We start from the raw sequence: 20,516 nt of genomic DNA, 5'->3' as shown, positions 1-20,516 counted from the left end.
AACTCTCCTTCTCTCCATTGTTTATTTCACCTCAGTCTTGTCACAAGAATTTGCAAGCCCTGGATGGCCCTGTGTAGTTGCATTAGTTCCATATGACAGGAAGCAGGTTTCTACACATACTGAGAAAAAAAAGCAGGAATAACTTTCTCTATGTCTTCTAATGTTACTCCCAACACAAAAACTGTCTTCTCTGTTTTTATCTTGATCACATCAGATGCCTGGAATCAAGTTTCAGCAAACTTACATGTTTTCAAGGAGACACTTTATAGCTCCACTATAAATAATCTTAATAACAAGAGCTATAATTCACTGATCATCTGTTATGAGCTCAGCACTGTACTAGCTACTTTTCAAAGGTTATTTTACTTAATATCCACAAAAGATATTATTATCTCTTTTTTTACAGATGAGGAAAATGAAAGTAAAAAATTTAAATGATGTGTCCAAGTCACAAAACCAACAAGTGGCAGTATTTAATCAGGTGAGCCAAGTTCATGATCTTTCTGCTGACCAAGATGACTCACTTTGGTAACTTTAGGAAATTAGGAAAGGGTGAACTATGTTCTCCTATCTCTTGAAGAACAGGAACAGAACATTGGGCAGGTAGTAAAATGTGGGCATATTCCTGAGCAAGTGAAACACTGATGTGAAATATGTTGCTCTTTTTCAAACCACATCCCCTGAGGCTGTGTCAACGTGATCTGAATATATCAAAGCCAGGGTTCCCTCCCATGCCAAAAATGACTGTGAATATGCATGCTTTTTTCTCGCTATGCTGTGTTATATTTTTTAATGCCACTAGCATTACCTAAATCCCAAGTATTACATGCAAAGTAACAGATGGGATGCAGTGATGGTTCATGACAGCACATCTACATTAAAGTGGAATTAAACCCATGCAATTCATTATATTGCATTTTCTGCTTTACAGAAAAACAGAAAAAGAAGAAAGAAAAGAAACATTAGAACAGCATCTTTTTTTTAGTTTAAAATACTCTAGGGACACTATAATGAGGAATGGGAGAAGTTGCTAACCATTTATCTCAGCAAACAGCTATAGTGTCTGTGTCATTTCAAACCAAAATATTAGGTAAGCCTATAAAACAATGAGTCTTTAAGAACAAATGCACCAAAACTTTTACGTCCAGGAGAACATAATCTCAGAGGATTGTTTCATACTTGTAATAAAAGTGCTGTTAGTGTTCAAAATGCACTTTTTGGAATGCCTTCAGAGGGAGTTCACAAATCATATAAGAAAGCTGAGTTCTGTACTTCATAATTACTCCCTATTTTAACCAAAAATAATTACCACTCTTTTTCTTACCAGACCTGAGTCTGAATGACTTTGGACTGTTCAGCTATATTTTTAAATCCACTTCCAAAGGAGGATATATTTTCACTAAACAGTATCACACACTTTGAATTATTTTCACTAAACAATTCACCCACTTTGAAGGCAATTTCAATTAGGAATTCTAAATGCATTTTAAGCAAAATGTGTTAAGATCCTCCAAAGGGAACCACTGTCTGAGTTATAATGATTGACTAAATGTCTTAAACTGTGGTGAGTTTGTTTTTTAAAAAGTCCGTAACTTTTGCCATGTAATTTTTTATTATTTAATTTATTTTACCCTCTTAGTAACCAACTTACAAAAGCAATCAAATATCATTTTGAGCAGTATTTAGAATGCCCTTCCAGGGAAAGACTACATATTGATAATATTCTTCATCCTGACTCCTATGAAGGCAAAGGCAGATCTGGGGATTCTAGTTTGCTGAGGTGACTTCTCTTGATTGAGGTCTTTGCCTCTATTTGACTCACTCTCTGATGCTGGCGCCAGTCCCCAGGTGCTAAAAATGGAAAGTTACCTTGGGCAAGGAGCACACAATGTTTGCTCACTCAAAGGACTTTCAATGTGCTCAGTATAATCACATTCTAATGGTTTTCGAATTTATTTCAACCTCTCTCTGAAAAAGCACATCTTTTACACAATATAAATTAGTCAGGCAATGAAGATGAACACACTAGGCATCAGAAGCAGAATGGATGATCATTTTAACAAGGTGAGCCATCATGATTTTTGCATCCCCACTGGATTCCTAGACAAAGGAAAAGCCTTGAACCTCAAGGGGCTCTGATGCTGCTTCGGCAGATCACCATAAGTAAATATATTTTCTCTGACACTATACCAAATTCTTCTCTGTATCCACGCTTAAACACTCTTTCTCATCCATAATTCCTTATTCCTTTGTATTTCTGTTTAATTCTTTATTTCCAAATTGTGCTTGCTGCTTCGGCAGATCACCATAAGTAAATATATTTTCTCTGACACTATACCAAATTCTTCTCTGTATCCACGCTTAAACACTCTGTCTCATCCATAATTCCTTATTCCTTTGTATTTCTGTTTAATTCTTTATTTCCAAATTGTGCTTGCCAGAGGTTTGTCTGATTTTATTGGTGTTTCCAAGGAATCAGGTTTTGTACTCATTTATCATTTCTAGCCTTTTATAAGTAACTAGTTCCTCTACTTATTTCTATCAATTCCTTCTTTTTGCTTTCCTTAGGTTTCCCTGTGGTTCTCTAGCTTCTTAAATAAATATTTAGTCCATTTATTTTCAGGTTTTCCTTCTTAATAATAAGAGCTTGAGGACATAAGTTTCTTGTAAGTACGATTTTGTCCACATCATTTATGTTTGGAAAAGTTATTTCCTCCTTATCAATACTTCTTAATAGTTTGCTACTTTGATTTCCTTTAAGACCTAATAATTATTTAGGAGACCACTGTAAATATTCCAAGTGGTTTGAATTTTTTATTTACCCTTTTATTATTAATTTATGATTATATTCATAATGACCAGAGAATGTACCCAGTATAATTTATTCTTTAATGTACTGAGGGTTTTCTTATGGTCTGGTATTCGACCAATTTTTATGTACAGTAATAACAACCCCTTACGTCGTGCTTACTATGTAATAGGTAGCATTCTAAACACTTTATATGTATTAACTTGTTCAATTCACACAATAATTCTATTTCACAGATGAGGAAAATGAAGCATAAGTATTTTTCCCATAGTTACATAGCTAGTAAGTGGCAAAACTGACATCTGAGCCCACAGACTTTGGCTATAAGTCCATGATCTTATCATAAGATAGTAAATATTCCAAGAAAGTTCAAAAAGGAAACACAAGATTTTTTCTCTGTGTGGTATGTTTATACTTTGAAGACATTTTTTTTTGGAATGCTTTGGCCATTATCTAATATAAACCTCTTTGTTGTGGACAACTCTGCTTCTGGAGATAACCATACATCCGAACTGACAGATTAAAAAATCTCCCAGGGCTACTCATTACAGTTTCCTTCCCCCAAACGTGATTTCCAGGCAAATGGCAGAAAATTACCCAAGTTGTTTATACATGAGGGTGATGTCAGTCTTCAGGAAAGCCAGGACGCAGAGAGTACCTGGAAGCGGAAGGAGTCGCTCTGGGCCAGGGCTCCCGAGTGCCTGTACCACACGACGCCTTCATCGATGTCCCGCTGCGTGAAGGTGCTGGTGGGGCTTGCTGTCCTCCCATCAGGCAGGTGTTGCCCTTCGTCTGTGGGACTGTCTGCTGGCATATTATGCAGAAGCACCACCTCCCCTAGGAAAGTACAGGCCACGCAGTTAGTGAGGGTCCCTGGGACAATTAAGTCAGAGCTTGATCCTACTCTATCCTACCACTCTTTTTTTTTTTTTTAACTAAGAACAAATGATGCATTTCTTCATTTTTATCTAAGGTGAGGGAAAGAATGTTAACAGATATCACTGAATCCACCTTTAAACACAGAATTCCCAGTCTTTCAGCTGAAAAAACTAAAAGTAATTTAAGGGCAATTCATGTATGAAGTTATTGACTTGTTTCTATTAAAATTACATATGGAGACCTAAGTAGTACTGAACACTGTTGTAGTGTATTGAATTGTCCCTCCAAAACTCCCTGAAGCTTGAATTGTGTCCCCCAAGTTTTATGTATTAGCAACTTAGCCCCCACTGTGCCTGTTAAGAGGGTGGGAAATCCTGTTATGGTCATTGAAAGGTGGAGCCTTAAAGAGGTGATTGGATTGTAGGACCGTGCAGTAGTGAATGGATGATAAATGGTGGTCAGGGGTGTGGTTCTGAGAACATTAAAAGAAGAGGAGAGTCTGTCTTTCTCTCTCTTGCTTTCTCTGCTCTGTCTGCTTCCACCATCTTGCAATGTGAGACCCCTGGGTCACTGCTGCTACTACCAGATGGACTTTGGACTTCCCAGACTCAGAAACTGTAAGCAATAAATTTCATTTTCTTTATAAATCACCCAGTTCGGTGTACTTTGTTATAAGCAACAAAACTGGACTAATGCATCTGTAAACAAAGACTCAGATACCAGGCACTGAGTGGGTTCATTTCAACCCATAACTTTCTGTGCAACAGAAAATGTTTTCCAACCAGGAAGTTTCTGGTGTAAACACAATGGAAAATTAGAAAAAATTTAGGGAAAGCTATTCTTGGAAGTGAAAATAATAATAGCCAGAACCGGAAAACATATGGCAGGCACTGCATTGAACTTGGTGTGGTGGTTCAAACCCAGCCCCACCACTTCAAGCTTACATAAGCTCTTGAAGCCTCTGTTCCCCATTGGTAACATGAGAATAATAGTACATGCTTCATGGGTGCTTAAGAAGAATGTTGCTTATCCTTATGGTTACTTCTATTTAATACTTCTGAATGATGCTATTATCATCTCCATTTTACAGGTGAAGTTCTTTAGGCTCAGAGAAGTTCAGTAAATTGTTGGAGGTACACAAAGGCTAAGTAGGTGAGCTGAGATGTGAATGTGAAGCTCACACTCTTGGTCACGTAGCTCTGTTACCATCATCATTATTTTGTGTACATGTATCAGTATTTACCCTGCTAGAAAACCGATCATATTTTCTCCTCCTTCATTCTTTAAATTTATTAGAACTGAAGCAAGGAAACCTAAACACCACCATCACCACCAATCTGTTTTTACTGCTTCTTCTTCACCTGAAGGTACTATCTTCTTAAAGTGAGATCACAAATACAGAGGGGTTATGGAAACAATTAAAATTTCACAAGGAGAATATGCCTTCAAGCAAAGACCAAAAATGGATGAACAGCTAAAAACAGAAGCTATATTCTTAAGAAAGTGCATCTAACAATAAATCTAAAAGAAGCCACTCTACCATTCTGATAATAGTGAGAGGGATAGAAGAGTGTGTGTGTGTGTATGTGTGTTTGTGTGTCTGTGTGTGTGTGTGTGCGTGTGTGAGAGAGAGAGAGAGAGAGAGAGAGAGAGAGAGAGAGAATTCTTAAGAAAGTGCATCTAACAATAAATCTAAAAGAAGCCACTCTACCATTCTGATGATAGTGAGAGGGATAGAAGAGTGTGTGTGTGTATGTGTGTTTGTGTGTCTGTGTGTGTGTGTGTGCGTGTGAGAGAGAGAGAGAGAGAGAGAGAGAATGTTCTGTAGGAGGGTACCTAGATCTCAATACATTAGACATATTGGGCAATTGATAGATTACTACAGAGAAATTTGTTTTCTTACTCAAAGCAAATACTCATTCTACTATTTATATGAACTAAATTCAAGTTGAAAATGAGCATAATATCCTGGATGGTAATGAAATACTGAAATAAGAACAAAACATCACCACTCTCCTTTATATAATTACATGTAGAATCAACTAATTCTACTTCTCTTTCTTGCATTATTTCTCATTTGTACCTACGTCAAAAATTCCATCACCCATCTCTCTCTGGTTCAACTTCTGTTCATAAGATGCTGTTAATAAACATGGTTTTACAGGATGTGGACCATTTATGAATGTGAGTACAGTTGCAAAATACTCTGAAAGGAAATTTTCACAATGAAAATGTGGAAAATAGAAAATACACAAATGCTGATTTCCTAGCTATTCTGCTTATTAATAGAAAGGCAAATCAGAATCTCCTAACAAGGCCTAATGAAATAAACCTATTTTTCATACAAAAAAATCACTTCCATACTGTACAGATTAACAGGATTCGTAGGATATAGGCTAATAAAATAAATTGCAACTGAATAAGTAGTGATTGAGTACCTGTTAGGTTCTAGGTAGTGTGTTAGGCCCTGGGGTGGGGGAGAGGGTGGGAATTTAAAGATAAGCAAGGTACATTTTCTATCCCTGAAGATCAGCCCCATAATCACCTGGGAACTACCGTGAGATTTTCAGCAGATGAATGGCATGAACTGATTTGGAACACATGTGTGTGATCAGAATATAGGAACCCTAAGGCTTGAAAGTCCTGTTAAAGAGGCTGGACTTGACTCTATAAAAATGTTAACAGTAGCAAACATTTAAGTAGAGTTCGACCAATTATGAGGCTACTGCAAAATCCAGAGGAGAGATGGGGACCCAAACTAGGGCAACAGAGGTAAGATTGGAAAGAAATGTGATACAACAGTGATGGACAAAGTGGAGGCAACAGAATTGGACAAGTGTGGTTGTGGAGGATAAGAGAGGAAGGAATCAAAGAGAATCACCTACTAGGTTGGGAGACTGGATGCCACTGATGGGCACAACACAGACGGGTGAGCAGGTTGGAGGAAAGATGAAGAATTCACACCGGATGTGCTGCATACAGCTGCCTTTATGACAAGCCCATGTGTAGACAAGGAGAAGTATCAGTATTTTGTGGGATTCACTGCAGAGAGGTGACAGCTAACCTTTTGAGTACCTCGCTTCTGCTTTTATCATAATATGACTCTAAAGAGATGACTTTAAAATAAATCAGAAAATCAACTATATTTGGGATTTTCTTTTTGCTGAAGTCTACATTTTAACCAAGAGTTTTGAAGGGAGAATTTAATAGGTGTTAAGAATTGGAATCTCATTTGAATCTGCATGAATTATTTTGGGATTGAGATCATTTGTATTAGTGTTTTCTTACACTATGATAAATAATTTAGAGTTGGCAGTGCATTAGATTAAGTCAGATTCTCTCTCAAATGATACTCAAGTTACTTCATTAAAACCATCTCATATTTACTTTCAAACCTGCAAAGTAGCTAAAGGTATGTGTATTAATCAACTTGTCTAAACTTATATTTGAGAACAGTGGTGAGTCTGTGAGTGGTTGAAATTAGGTCCTTCATGCACATATTATACAGACAGTTTACATTTGGTTCTATTCCAAGGTCACAAAAAGCCTAAAGCCCAAATTGAACACTCTAAAGTGATGAGAGAGTACATAGCAGCCAGGTGACAATGAGGTAAGGGCTGCACAAATTCACACCACTGGGGTAGATGGACGTAAGATTTGTATTAAGTGGACTTCTAGTTCCCACCACCTTTTTCACTCTTGAATGGTTCCTAAGGGTGACATGATTTGATTATTACTGATAGGGAGCTCTGGACACACGGAAAGATTATGTTCATAGGAAGAAGTTAATTAAGAGAGTTATAACAGGAAAGGGTCATAATAAAGCTTACATGGCATTTATCAAGCTGAAATGGCAAAATTTTATCTGCTTAAAAACCATTTAACTCGGCATTTTTTGTTTAATACTTAGTGAAATATTGGGATGTTTCTAGGAAATTTGGAGGCTTAATTTTTTGGCTTTTAATGATCAAGATAAAGGCAGGGAATTTAATACATCAAAAGAGTTATAGATTTTTGGAGATGAAAAGGACTTAAAAATTATCTAGCTTCAAATCAGTAGTTGAAAGTCTGATGAGAACAGGATACTTATTAATTACAAATGAAAAAACCAGTAACTTTACAGTGGAGAAATCTGGCAGACATCACTTTAACCAAGTGGTCAGAGTTAACATCACCAGTAATAAGACATAGTGACATGTGCAAGGATATTTCCAAAAGTTCATGGAAAGATTTATATTATCCTTCAAATGTATTTTTCCATGAACTTTTGAAGGACCCTAACACCTCCCAATATGATGCACTGAGAAAGGGGAAAAGGCATAACCTCAATCCAATAATGAGAAATCATCAGACAAATCCAAAATGCACAATATTCTACAAATATCTGATCAGTACTATTCAGAAGTGTCAAGGTCATAAAAGACAAAGACCGAGGAAATGGCACAGATTGGAGGAGACCAAGGAAACATGACAATTAAATGCAATTTGGGATCTTGGATTGGGTCAGACTAAGGCCATTAATGGGAAAACCTTGAATAAGGTCTATGGATTAATTAATGGTATCTACCAATGTTAATTTCCTGGTTTTGATAACTGTTCTTTGGTTATGTAAGATATTAATATTAGGAGATGATTGATAAGTGGTATTCAAGAGCTTTTTGTACTATTTTTGCAACTTTTCAGTCAGTTTAAAATTATTAAAAAATAATAAGTTAAAAAAATTATCTAGTCTAACTTGTCAAAGAAACCCATGGCCCAAGGGGCTATGCTTGCCTGCCTCAAGGTTACACAGCTATGACAAGTAACACCCCAGATAGACTTACTGTTTTATAATTATAATATCGATTCTTGATTAAATGGTGCTTTTCAATGTCTTTGTGGACACTAGAATTATTTTTAAACTGTGCAAAAGTTAATTTTTTTCCTTGGTACAGAAAATATATAATTTAAAGAATAATGGTTACCAGAGACCAGGAAAGGAAGGAGGGTGGGGAGAGTGAAAGAGGTGGATTAACAGCTACAAAGTCACAGGTAGATAGAAAGAGTAAGTTCTCGTGTTCTAGGATGAACAGAGCTAACATGACTATATTGTATATTTCTAAGCAGGTAGAAAAGAGGATCTTGACTGTAATCATCACAAAGAAAAGACAAATGTTCAGGGGATGGATATGCTATTTACACTAAGTGAATCATTGTGCAGTATATGCATGTATTGAAACAACAGACTGTAGCCCACAAATATGTACAATTAAATTTTAAAATTAAATAAAAGAAAACATACAATTTTAAAAATCTGATAGCCTAGAGTAAAAACAGATTATTCTTACTGTGCTATTAAATGTGCCAAGTGAAAATTTACTTTTAATGAATATAATTTTCACTTTTATATGATCAATTTAGTTATTTTTAAAAATCCACCTGTTCCTTTATTTTTACAACAGTTTTTTATTTCCTTACAGTTTCAATTCCTTCTTTTATGTCTTCAAATCATTAAAAATACTCTTATATCATAGTTTTTATAAGATTGTTCCTTTATTTGAAATCCTTGGGGTTTTAATTTTCTTGTTTGGTTTGGCTATGCTACTACAGATTGTTTCCTCATGTGCTCTGTAATTTTAAAATCTGAGCTAATCTTCAGTGGCTTTCTCTGTGAGAATCCTGTATAGGCTGGTTGAGGGCGGGCCTTCTACAGTAGTTTCTACTATTTTCTGCAAGGAACTCAAGAAGTATCACTGACCTGAGGTTAATTTTCATACAATGTCTCAGCTTTGGGTTTCTCAGACAAGGCACATAATGTAATTTAAGCCCAGATTTGCAGGAGAAATAGGCCTGAAGTTCTGAATTCACAACAGACTTTTTGCTTAACTCTGAACCCCGGGAAAGACGGGCAGGTTTCTTTGCCATCTCTCTGTGCGGTGAGCTCCTTGTTTTCTATTCTGTCCCTCTACTTGAAGGTATGTCCTTCCAGAGTCCTGGTTTTATGCAGACTCTTAATCCCAACCCCCCTGTCTCTTCATGGGCATTAAAATCCAAGGCACTGGGTTATTGAGACACACATAGCGCCTCTCGGGGAAGCTACGCCATTAACTCATGCACAGCTGGTTTTCAGGGCCTTCTTTGTTCTTGGCTCCTGGAGATTTCCCTCTGTTCTTGGGAGGTCAGCTATGAACACCTTATAATTCTTGCTATATTTTACCCAGCATTTCCAGGTGATAACAATGGGAATTTCACAGGCTGTCATACTCTACTATCTTGCTGGAAGTAGAAGTAAATATGGAGACGATGAAAAATGTCTTTATGTAATTTTTTAAAAAATGTCATCAAGAAGTCTGGTAATGTTCTGAGAGAGATAAGGTAGAATTTGACTTTCAAAAGCCTGACTTTTGAAATGAAACTGACATATATTACTACGTGACTTTTAGCAGGCTACTTTACCCCAGTTTTCTCATTTGCAAAATAAATTTGTTTTGAAATTTAAATTAAATTTTACATGTTCACATAATGTGTTTATAAAATTTAGTACACTACCTAAACGTGCACTAAACAATTACATTACCTAGTAAATGTGTTTAGTGTGACAGCTATCATGATTATTCTGTTTTTAGAGGGGATATACATAGTATTAAAAAGTTCAGTTCACTGGAATCACAATCTTCCTGCATAGCATCATACAGAAGCAAGTCTTGGACGGCTAAATGCAAAAATGAAACCAAGGAAAAAAAGGTTTACCAAACTGGGGTTGGTCTTGCATAATCTTGTAGATAATTTCTTCAGCACTGGCACCTGGAGCTTCGGCTTGTAAGATTCTGTTGGTAATCTGCAGCATCCCCCCTTTTGGAACCCACGCCATTGAATTAGCCACGAGCTGAAGACCTCCATTATTCTAGAATAAGGAAAAGGTGCAGAATTAGGTACAAGCAAAAAAAAAAAAAAAAAAAATCAATCATTAAATACATAAGTTATCAGCTTCTATTGTTGCTAAAGATCATCTAATAAGAGAGATTCATGGCTTTAGAGTCATGCTATGGACAGTGTGCATGTGTATTATGTGTAGATATATGCACATGTATGTATATATTTACACATGTATAAATCCTGTTTTTACTTTTAACTTATCACAAATAAATAGCTTATGTTATTCAGGAAGACCATATCTCTTGATATCTTTCTTTCATTTGTCTATCTGTCCTTCTATCCTCTCCATCTACCTACATTCAAGAATTATTCTTTAAGAACCTATTAAATGCCAGCTCCTTTGTTAGAAGCCTGATATATACAAGGAAGTCTGAAGCAAGACCTCAACTTCAGAGCTTACAGTCTGGGGAGAGACAGACACATAAATAATTAGGATACTTCACAAGTGATGTTCTATAAGAAGCTTGAGCAAGGAGCTGTGGGAGAACAGAAGAAGGAAGTCTCAGGAATATTTTCCTGAGGAAATATCGTTTCATTCTTGAGTGACAAAAATGGGCTTTCTAAGTATAGAAATGGTGAAACATTCCAGAGGGTCCAGCTTAAGTAAAGGCAAAGACTTGAGACAGTGCATTGTGTGTTTAGTAAAATGGCCAAGTGTCTGTTGTCAGTAGAGCTTAGGGAACCAGGGGAGAAAGTGAATAAAAAGCGACATTGTCTTAAGGAAGGTTAGTGGAAGCTAGAAGATATGAAAAAGCCTCCATTTATCTTATAGGCACAGAAAAGTTAACATGAGTCTTCAGGGAAGGAGATGGAATGATCAGGTTTAGATTTTAGAAAGGCAGACTCCTGTGGCAAGAGATGAAGGTGACCAGCAGTGGGATAAATCTAGACCCGTGGAAACCATTTAAGTTCTTGTAATGGCTCAGAGAAGAGTAGATGAGGGCCTATGAGAAGACAATTGCAGTGGGAATAGACAGGAACAGATCCCAGAAACACTGTAGAAGCAGAATTGACAGGATTTGATGGCCGAAAGTGAAGCCACAACAGTTGGGAATAGCTGGCTGGAAGAAATCACCTATTTAGCACTCCTGAGAAGGCAACCATTTTTAATTGCTAAAGCTAATGTCATTAACGCTACTGCCGTTCCTGATTTGCAGGATACACACCCTCTTCCAAAGCTTCATAACTGACATTTTCCACAGAATGAGACTAGTAAAGCTGCCAGTGTTCAGTTTTCAGTTTGTTTTCATACTTCGAAAATCAGTAAATCCGACATTTAAAAATAGGGCACTGCAGAAGAGACCGTTTTCTAAATTATTGTTATTACTTTCCAATATGGCAATAGACAGAACAGAGCAAACAGCACTCCCAGGAGGAGAATATTCAGGAGAGAAAACAATCACTGTTCTCCTGCAGTCACCTTGCACTTGAGCACTTTCCCTCTCAGGAAGCAGTCGTGGCTATTTTCACCTTATACATCAGGAAACTGAGTTCAAACAGTGCTCAGGATGATAGTGGCATAAGCATTTTCTATGCTGAGTGGTACTCAGGAGCAAAATCCCAGATAATTTTCTCCTTCCACATTGTAGTGTATTTTTTACCAAATATCAAAAGTGTGCCAAAAACTTTGCATGTAATCTGCCAGAATTCTAGAGAGAAAGGCTCTACTAACTCCAGGAGAGTTTTGTATACCATGATACAGTTGGGCCCAGGTTTCTCAATTGCTAGAAATCTTTCTAGCAGCAGAAGACTAGTCAACTTTGATTTTGGTTATGGAGATCAGTCATATGCCAAAAAGCACATTATTGGACTGAACAGACAATGAAATTTTTTGTATACCAAGCAGGTAAGCACTGTGGCAAGAATGCATGTCCTCAGATGGCTCTCCCATTACATCTCTATCTTGACTATACTTTCTCAATAGAATTCTCTATAATTCCTGTGTGAGTGTAACTTTTTAGAGACAGTACACCTTCTGACTTAGTATTCAGAGAACAGTAGCTCCTGGAAGCTTATCAAAAAGTTCAGAATCTTAGGCCCCACCTCAGACCTTCTAAATCAGAGCCTGCAGTTTTAAAAGATGTCAGGAGATATTCAGGCATGCTAAAGTATGAAAAGCATGGCCCAGGGTGAAGATCGCAATGGTTCTAGAGTGGTTCTTCTGAAAGTTCACTGGTGGGCCTCCTCAGACCTTCTAAATCAGAGCCTGCAGTTTTAAAAGATGTCAGGAGATATTCAGGCATGCTAAAGTATGAAAAGCAGGGCCCAGGGTGAAGATCGCAATGGTTCTAGAGTGGTTCTTCTGAAAGTTCACTGGTGGGCCTTTTAAAATATCTATGTTTATAACAGGATAATACATATACTTATATTTCTGATTTATTTGTTAATAGTACTTAAGAAGAAACAAATGACACTAAGGAAAAGAAGTATAATTCTTAGTTGTCATCAAGATAGCAGAATAGGATGTTTCAGCTCTCAAACACCCACGGACCCCCACAGAAACTCTAATTTTAACAATCCCTTCACCAGTTAGCTCAGCTAAACATTTTGGTGATCCCTCAGACCTTCTGTCTGGATATGCCTGCTCTATTCCTTTTGTTCTCTCTTTGGGGGAAGTCTTAGGATTGTGGGCCTTCTATTGTCCTGCCGAGACAAGCTGGGTATTAAGAACCTTTTATTTACAGAAATGGCAGTGCCCTGAAGTGTTCAAGGTGACACTATCATTGTGGAAGTCCAGGAGTCCAGCTGAAAGGTTCCAATACTCCAGTGGAGCAAAAAAAATCCAAGAATAGATGCACTGAAGAGGATAAGAAGAACAGTTTCACTTTACTTACATCACCTACCTCCAATATGGCACAACTCAGTGCCAAGAAAGACTGCTTTAGCCCAGAATTTCTCCCACAGAGGAAAGTAAGAGTGAAGTGAATATCCAGCTTTCCCAGCCTTGTGAGATGCTGACCAAGAGGCTCAATTCTGTCTCATCACACACAGAATGCTGATGGAGTCAGCATGGCTGAATAGTCTGGGGACAGCTAGGAGCAGAGGAAAGGAGCAAGGGCTCACAGTAACCAGTGTGCAGATCTCAAAAAACAAATGCAGATTCTACAAAGTGGCTCATGGACTCCACTAAAATCCCTGCTTGCAAACCACATAAAATGCTTCACTTGTAGACCCTCCAACTGATCAAGAAGCACCCCTAAAACTCCATGCACCCCTCCTACCCCTATAGCCAGTGCCCCATGCTTCCCTGCAGTGTATGCAGGCCTCTGCAGATGGAGCAAATGAATCTCTGCAGACAGCACATAGACATCAGCAGTCTGCTTGACTCTGCAGGTTTTGGAGCAGGCACACACCTTGAACACTTTAGGGCACTGCCATGAGGAAAATAAATAAAAGGCTTTCAATACCCAGCTTGGCTCTGCAGGATCAAGGGAAGGCACACAATCCTATTACTTCTGCCAAAGAGGGAATAAGAGGAGTAGAGCATGCACATCCAGAGAAAAGACCTGAGAGACCCCTAAAAACTTTAGCTTGGCTGCCTAGTGAAGGCCTTTCTCTCCTGAAGCCAGGCAATAAAGACTGGAGGAGATGACTGCTTTCACAAATGCAAACACAGCCATGAAAGGCAGGGAGAAATAAAAGTATAGAGTTTTATATGTGATTGAAAAATAAGTTGTTTTCAACTTTTTTTTTTTCCTTTTTGTCTTTTTTTCATGACTGGTAACGGGATCGCAACCCTCGGTGTCACACCCACACCCTGCTCAACCAGTGAGCGGCCCAGTCTCTATATGGGATCCGACCCCTCGGTGGGAGCGCCGCCACGCTCCCAAGTGCCGCACTCTACCGAGTGCGCCACCGGGCCGGCCCAAGTTGTTTTCAACTTAAAATAGAGTGTTACATCTATGAGATGTTTTATGTAAGCCTCATGATAATCATAAAGAAAAACCTGCAGTCGATACACAAAAGATAAAAAGAAAGGAATCAAAGTATATCATTACAAAAATATCATCAAATCACAAATGAAGACAGTAAAAGAGTTAGAAAGGAAGCACAAAACAGTCAAGAAACAACAAAATGGCAAAAGTAAGTCTTTATCAATAATTATTTTAAATACAAATGGATTAAATTCTCAAATCAAAAGACAGAGTTTGCTGAATGGACAAAAAAACCAAGATCCAACTATTTACTGCCTACAAAGGCTCACTTTAGCTTCAAACACACACACAGGCTGAAACTGAAGGGATGGAAAAAGATATCCAATGCAGATGAAAACCAAAAGAAAACAGGGGTAACTATACTTACATCATAAAAAACAAAAAGCTTTTAAGTCAAAAAGACACACAAGACACCAAGAAGGTATTATATAATAATAAAGGGGTCAATTCATCTAGCAGATTCAACAATTGTAAATATACAGGCATTCAACATTGAAACACCTAAAAATATATAAAGTAAATATGTACAGAACCAAAGGGAGAAACAGAGAGCAATACAGTAACAGAAGGTGTAGTGGATTGAATTATGTCCCCCAAAACTCACTGAAGCTTGGATTGTGTCCCCCCAAGTTTTATGTATTAGAAGCTTGGCCCCCACCATGACCATTAAGAGGGTAGGAAATCCTATTATGGTAATTGAAAGGTGGAGCCTTGAAGAGGTGATTAGATTGTAGGACCATGCTGCAGTGAAAAATGGACCACCCATGATGGTCAAGGGTGTGGTTCTCAGGGCTTTAGATGAAGAGAGAGGAGAGTCTGTCTTTCTCTCTGCTCTCTCTCTGCTTCCACCATCTTGCAATGTGAGACCCCTGGGTCACTGTAGTCACCACCAGATGGACTTTGGACTTCCCAGCCTCAGAAACTGCAAGCAATAAATTTTGTTTTCTTTATAAATTGCCCAGTTCTGTATATTTTGTTATAAGCAACAGAAATGGACTAATACAGTAGGGGACTTTAATACCCCACTTTCAACAATGGAGATCATCCATAAAGAAAATCAAAAAGGAAACAAAGGATTTGAACAACACGATAAATCAAATGGACCTAACAGACAGAGACAGAACATTCCATACAATAGCAACAGAACTCACATTCTCCTTAAGCACACATGGAACATTCTTCAGGCTAGATCACATGTTAGTCCACAAAACAAGTCTTAACAAATATGAGAAAATTACAATTATATCAAGTATCTTTTCTGACCACAATGGTATGAAACTAAAAATCAACAGTCTGGATAATCTAGAAGAAATGAACAAATTCCTAGAAGCACAGCATATCAAGACTGAATAATGAAGAAACAGAAAGTGTGAACAGACCAGCAAGGAGACTGAATCAGTCATCAAAATCTTCCAAACAAAGAAAAGATCAGGTCCAGATGGCTTCACAGGCGAATTCTACCGAACATTTAAAGAATAAATAATGCCAAACTTTCTCAAACCCTTCCAAGTATTTGAAGAGAAGGAAACACTTCCAAAGTAATTTTATAAGGCCAGCCAGCACTAGTCTAATACCAAAGACAGACAAGGACACTACAAGAAAAGAAAACTATAGGTAAGTATCTCTTACGAACACACATGCAAAAGTCCTCAACAATATACTAACAAACTGAGTTCAACCTCACATTAAAATAGTCTAATACCAAAGACAGAAAAGGACACTACAAGAAAAGAAAACTATAGGTAAGTATCTCTTATGAACACACATGCAAAAGTCCTCAACAATATACTAACAAACTGAGTTCAACCTCACATTAAAAGGATCATATACCATGACTGAGTGGGATTTATCCTTGGGATGCAAGGATGGTTAAATATATGCAAATCCATCAATGTAATACCTCCACATTAACAGAATAAAGGATAAAAATTACATGATTATCTTAGTAGATACGGAAAAGCATTATCTGCCATGATAAAAAGGGAATGTACCTCAGCATAATAAAGGTGCATATGACAAGCCCACAGCTACATCATGCTCAAAAGTAACAAGCGGAAAGCTTTTCCACTTAGACTAGGAACAAGACAAGGATGCCCACTCCTGCCACTTTTATTCAACATATTACTGAAAGTCCTAGCCAGAGCAATTAAGCAAGAAAATGAAATAAAAAGCATCATAATTGGAAAGGAAAAATTAAGTTTTCTTTGTTTCAGAAAACATAATTTTTTGTATAGAAAACCCTAAAGACTGCACAAAAAAACTTTCCGTACTAATAAACAAATTCAGAAAATTTGTAAGATACAAAATCAACATGCAAAATCGGTTGTGCTTTCATACATTAACAATGAACTATCCAAAAAAGAAATTAATAAAACAATCTCATTTACAATAACAACAAAAGAATAAAATAATTAGAAATAAATTTAACCAAGGAGGTGAAAGATCTGACATTGGAAAAATAGTATCATTAAAATGTCCATACTGTCCAAAACAATCAATTCAGTGCAATCTCTACCAAAATTCCAATTGCGTTTTTCTTAGAAATAGAAAAAATAATCCTAAAATTCATATGAAGCCACAAAAGTCCCCCAATATCCTAAGTAATTTTGAGCAAGAAGAACAAAGTTGGAGGCCTCACAATTTCTGATTTCAAATTATATTACAAAGCTATAGTAATTAAAACAGTATGGTGCTGGCATTAGAACAGACACACAGACCAATGGAACAGAATAGGGAGCCTAGAAATAAATCCACACATTTATGGTCAACTAGTCTTTGACAAGGGTGCCAAAAATACAAAATGGGAAAGGAGAAAAAGATAGGCCCCTCAAAAATGATGTTGGGACTGGATATCCACATGCAAAAGAATAAAATTGGACCCTTATCTTACACCATATGCAAAAATCAAGTCAAAATTAATTAAAGACTTAAAGACCTGGAATTTTAAAACTCGTAGAATGAAACATAGGGAAAAAGCTCCTTGACATTGGTTTTGACAACTATTTTTTTAGATATGACACTGAAAGCACAGGCAACAAAAGCAAAAGTGAACAAGTGGGAGTATATCAAACTAAAAAGCATTTATACAGCAAAAGTAACAATCTACAAAATGAAAAGGCAACATATAGAACAGGAGAAAATATTTGCAAACCATGTATTTGATAAGGGTTAATATCTAAAATATATAAGGAACTCCTACAACTCAATAGCCAAAAAAACCCCACAAAAAAACCCCTCAAACAACTCAATTAAGAAATGGGCAAAAGACCTGAATGACATTTCTCTAGAGAAGACATACAAATGGGCAACAAGTATACAAAATGGTGCTCAACATCAATAATCATGAGGGAAATGCAAATCAAAACCACTTCACACATGTTAAAATGGCAATTAAAGGGCCGGCCCGTAGCTCACTCGGGAGAGTGTGGTGCTGATAACACCAAGGCCACGGGTTCGGATCCCATATAGGGATGGCCAGTTAGCTCACTGGGTGAGCGTGGTGCTGACAACACCAAGTCAAGGGTTAAGATCCCCTTACCAGTCATCTTTAAAAAAAAAAAATGGCAATTAAAAAAATAAAACGTAACTGTTAGCGAGGATGTAGAAAAAAGTGAAACCCTGGTATACTGTTGGTAGAAATGTAAGTTGGTACATCCTTTATGGAAAACAATATAAAAGTTCCTTTAAAAATTAAAAATAAACTACCATATGTTCTGTAGTCCTACTTCTGGAGGTATATATACATATGAAATAAAATCAGTATGGCAAAAGATCTCTGCACTCCCATGTTCATTGCAGTGTTATTCACAATAGCCAAGACATGGAGTAAACATCTGGACATCTACTACCCAGCATAGTGCCTGTAGCTAACAATTCTGTATGGTATACCTAAAATCTGCTAAGAGGATAGATCTTATGTTAAGTATTCTGACCACAAAAATAAGTAAGTAAATAAATAAGTAAAATTAATAAAGGGGGCAGCAGGAAACTTTGGGAGGTGATGGCTATGTCTATGGCCTTGATGGTGGTGATGGATTCCTGGATGTACACTTATTCCAAAACTCATCAAGTTTTATACATTAAGTATGTAGAGTTTTTTGCATGTCAGTCATATAAATAAGTAAAATTAATAAAGGGGGCAGCAGGAAACTTTGGGAGGTGATGGCTATGTCTATGACCTTGATGGTGGTGATGGATTCCTGGATGTACACTTATTCCAAAACTCATCAAGTTTTATACATTAAGTATGTAGAGTTTTTTGCATGTCAGTCATGTCCCGACAAAGTGGTTTTTTTAGAAAAGAAGTATAAATATTCCCACTCATCATGATGTAGACAATTTTTTATGATGGTTTTCTTTTGGGAAAGTGTCCAGGGAAGATTTAAGAAGAGATGGATAAAAGGGTGTACACCCACCATCTACAGCTAAAGTGTCCAAAAAGCCACATTGTAACCTAATGACCCCAACAGTTGGGACATTTAGAATTTCTTTATCTCTCTTTTTTTTTTTCTTTTTGGAATAATAGTGCATATACTCCTTTCAGCTCAAGAAATTAGCTATATTACCAGCTGAATAATCTCCTGCCCAGTGATGTTTTATATTTCCTTCAGAGTACCACATTAGCAGGCAATTAAATCCCAACAAGTAAAATTTGGGGCATGATTAAAACAGTGCTTTAAATTAAAAAGTTCTGCTAATTCATTTCATAGAACAATGGCATACAGAAATGTTGGTAATAAACTTTAGCCATTGTATTACAAGTAAAATATTAATGTTGTAAACCAGAAGTAAGAGCACAAGCCTCCTCTCTTTGGAAGAAAAATTTCACAAACAAAATTAAAACTTCTCTCCTAAAATGAGAGACTGGGCAATATATGATGAAATTTTAGCTCAAATGAGACTATGCCCCAACCCCAGGCCAAAATATTCAAGATAAAAGTTTTTTAAACTTCACTAAGCAGAAAATGACTTTAGTTGGATAAAACAGTGATCCTATCATTTTACTTATTCTGTAAAAATATGCCTTAATTTGCAAAAGCTCATTTATACCATACCTTCTAAAGTTGAATCTTGTAGGTCATTGTAAACTTTGGTGAAGGAGCATGAGGGGTGGCAGATAAAAGGGGAAATTTGCCAGCACGAAGAAAGAGGGAAATATAATTGGACAGTTTTTGTGTTTGTCAATGCGTGTATGAGCCTCGGTAGATTGCTACTTCAGGTCAAGAATATAGAACCTTTACTCCATGTAGTTTTCAACTAATATGTACGTATCGACAAATATTTTCTGAGTAGGCACTTTATGAGACACTGAATTGAATAAGCTAAGCAACCCTCACAAAGGTGAAACCCTGACATGTGGCAAGGATTTATTTATTTATGAGATATGCAGACTCTTATTCATAAAAATAAACATTTTTATACCATTGATATTTGTAATTCTCATAAACATCATTATTATCAAATTAACTTTGTCCTTGCAAGACAACCTATGAGAATAGGCATTAACAAAACTGAGGGAAATGGAACAGGGCTTTTAAAACTGCACACGGGCCCTACCACAGGTAAAAAGTCAGGACTCTCAGCAATAGAATTTTTCCATCCAGTTTAAAGCATGCATTTGGGGGCTTTTAACATTCAAGCACTACCCAGTTGCAGAAAACGACTGCTCTAACAACAACAAGTGAGGTCAGAAAGATCATCAGATTTATTGCTAAAGTGAAAAAAGGCATGATTTCCAAAGGCACCTTAATTAATGAAAAAGAAGGCAATTCCTTGAAAGCCCAGTAGTAGAGAGAAGCCCACTAGTAAGCATGACTTTCCCAGCCCACATTTGCCATCTTTGTCAGATGCCAAATACTTTAGAATCATATCTCTAGCAGACTTGGGTTTGGTAATCCACCCAATTAATGAAAGCCTGTTCAGCAGAGGATTCTTTATTACTTTTTAATCTTTTTTTTCTTTTTTCTTTCGTCTCCTTC

At 37.0% G+C, this 20,516-nt stretch overlaps 1 protein-coding gene across 1 annotated transcript in view; it reads right to left on the bottom strand.

Moving 5' to 3' along the window:
- FRAS1 (Fraser extracellular matrix complex subunit 1) overlaps positions 1 to 20,516 on the bottom strand; it is a gene marked incomplete at its 5' end in the record, with an annotated part of 258,570 nt that overhangs the window by 124,789 nt on the left and 113,265 nt on the right. The window contains 2 exons of the mRNA XM_008577934.1: positions 3,468 to 3,646; positions 10,418 to 10,571. Coding sequence (XP_008576156.1) covers positions 3,468 to 3,646; positions 10,418 to 10,571 — 333 coding nt within the window. The remainder of the gene's footprint in view (positions 1 to 3,467; positions 3,647 to 10,417; positions 10,572 to 20,516) is intronic.

This window comes from Galeopterus variegatus, unplaced genomic scaffold, assembly GCF_000696425.1.
Source record: "Galeopterus variegatus unplaced genomic scaffold, G_variegatus-3.0.2 Scaffold1607, whole genome shotgun sequence".
NCBI lineage: Eukaryota > Metazoa > Chordata > Mammalia > Dermoptera > Cynocephalidae > Galeopterus > Galeopterus variegatus.
The sequence above is the reverse complement of the archived record's forward strand: the minus strand, read 5'-3'. Positions and strand labels throughout refer to the sequence as shown.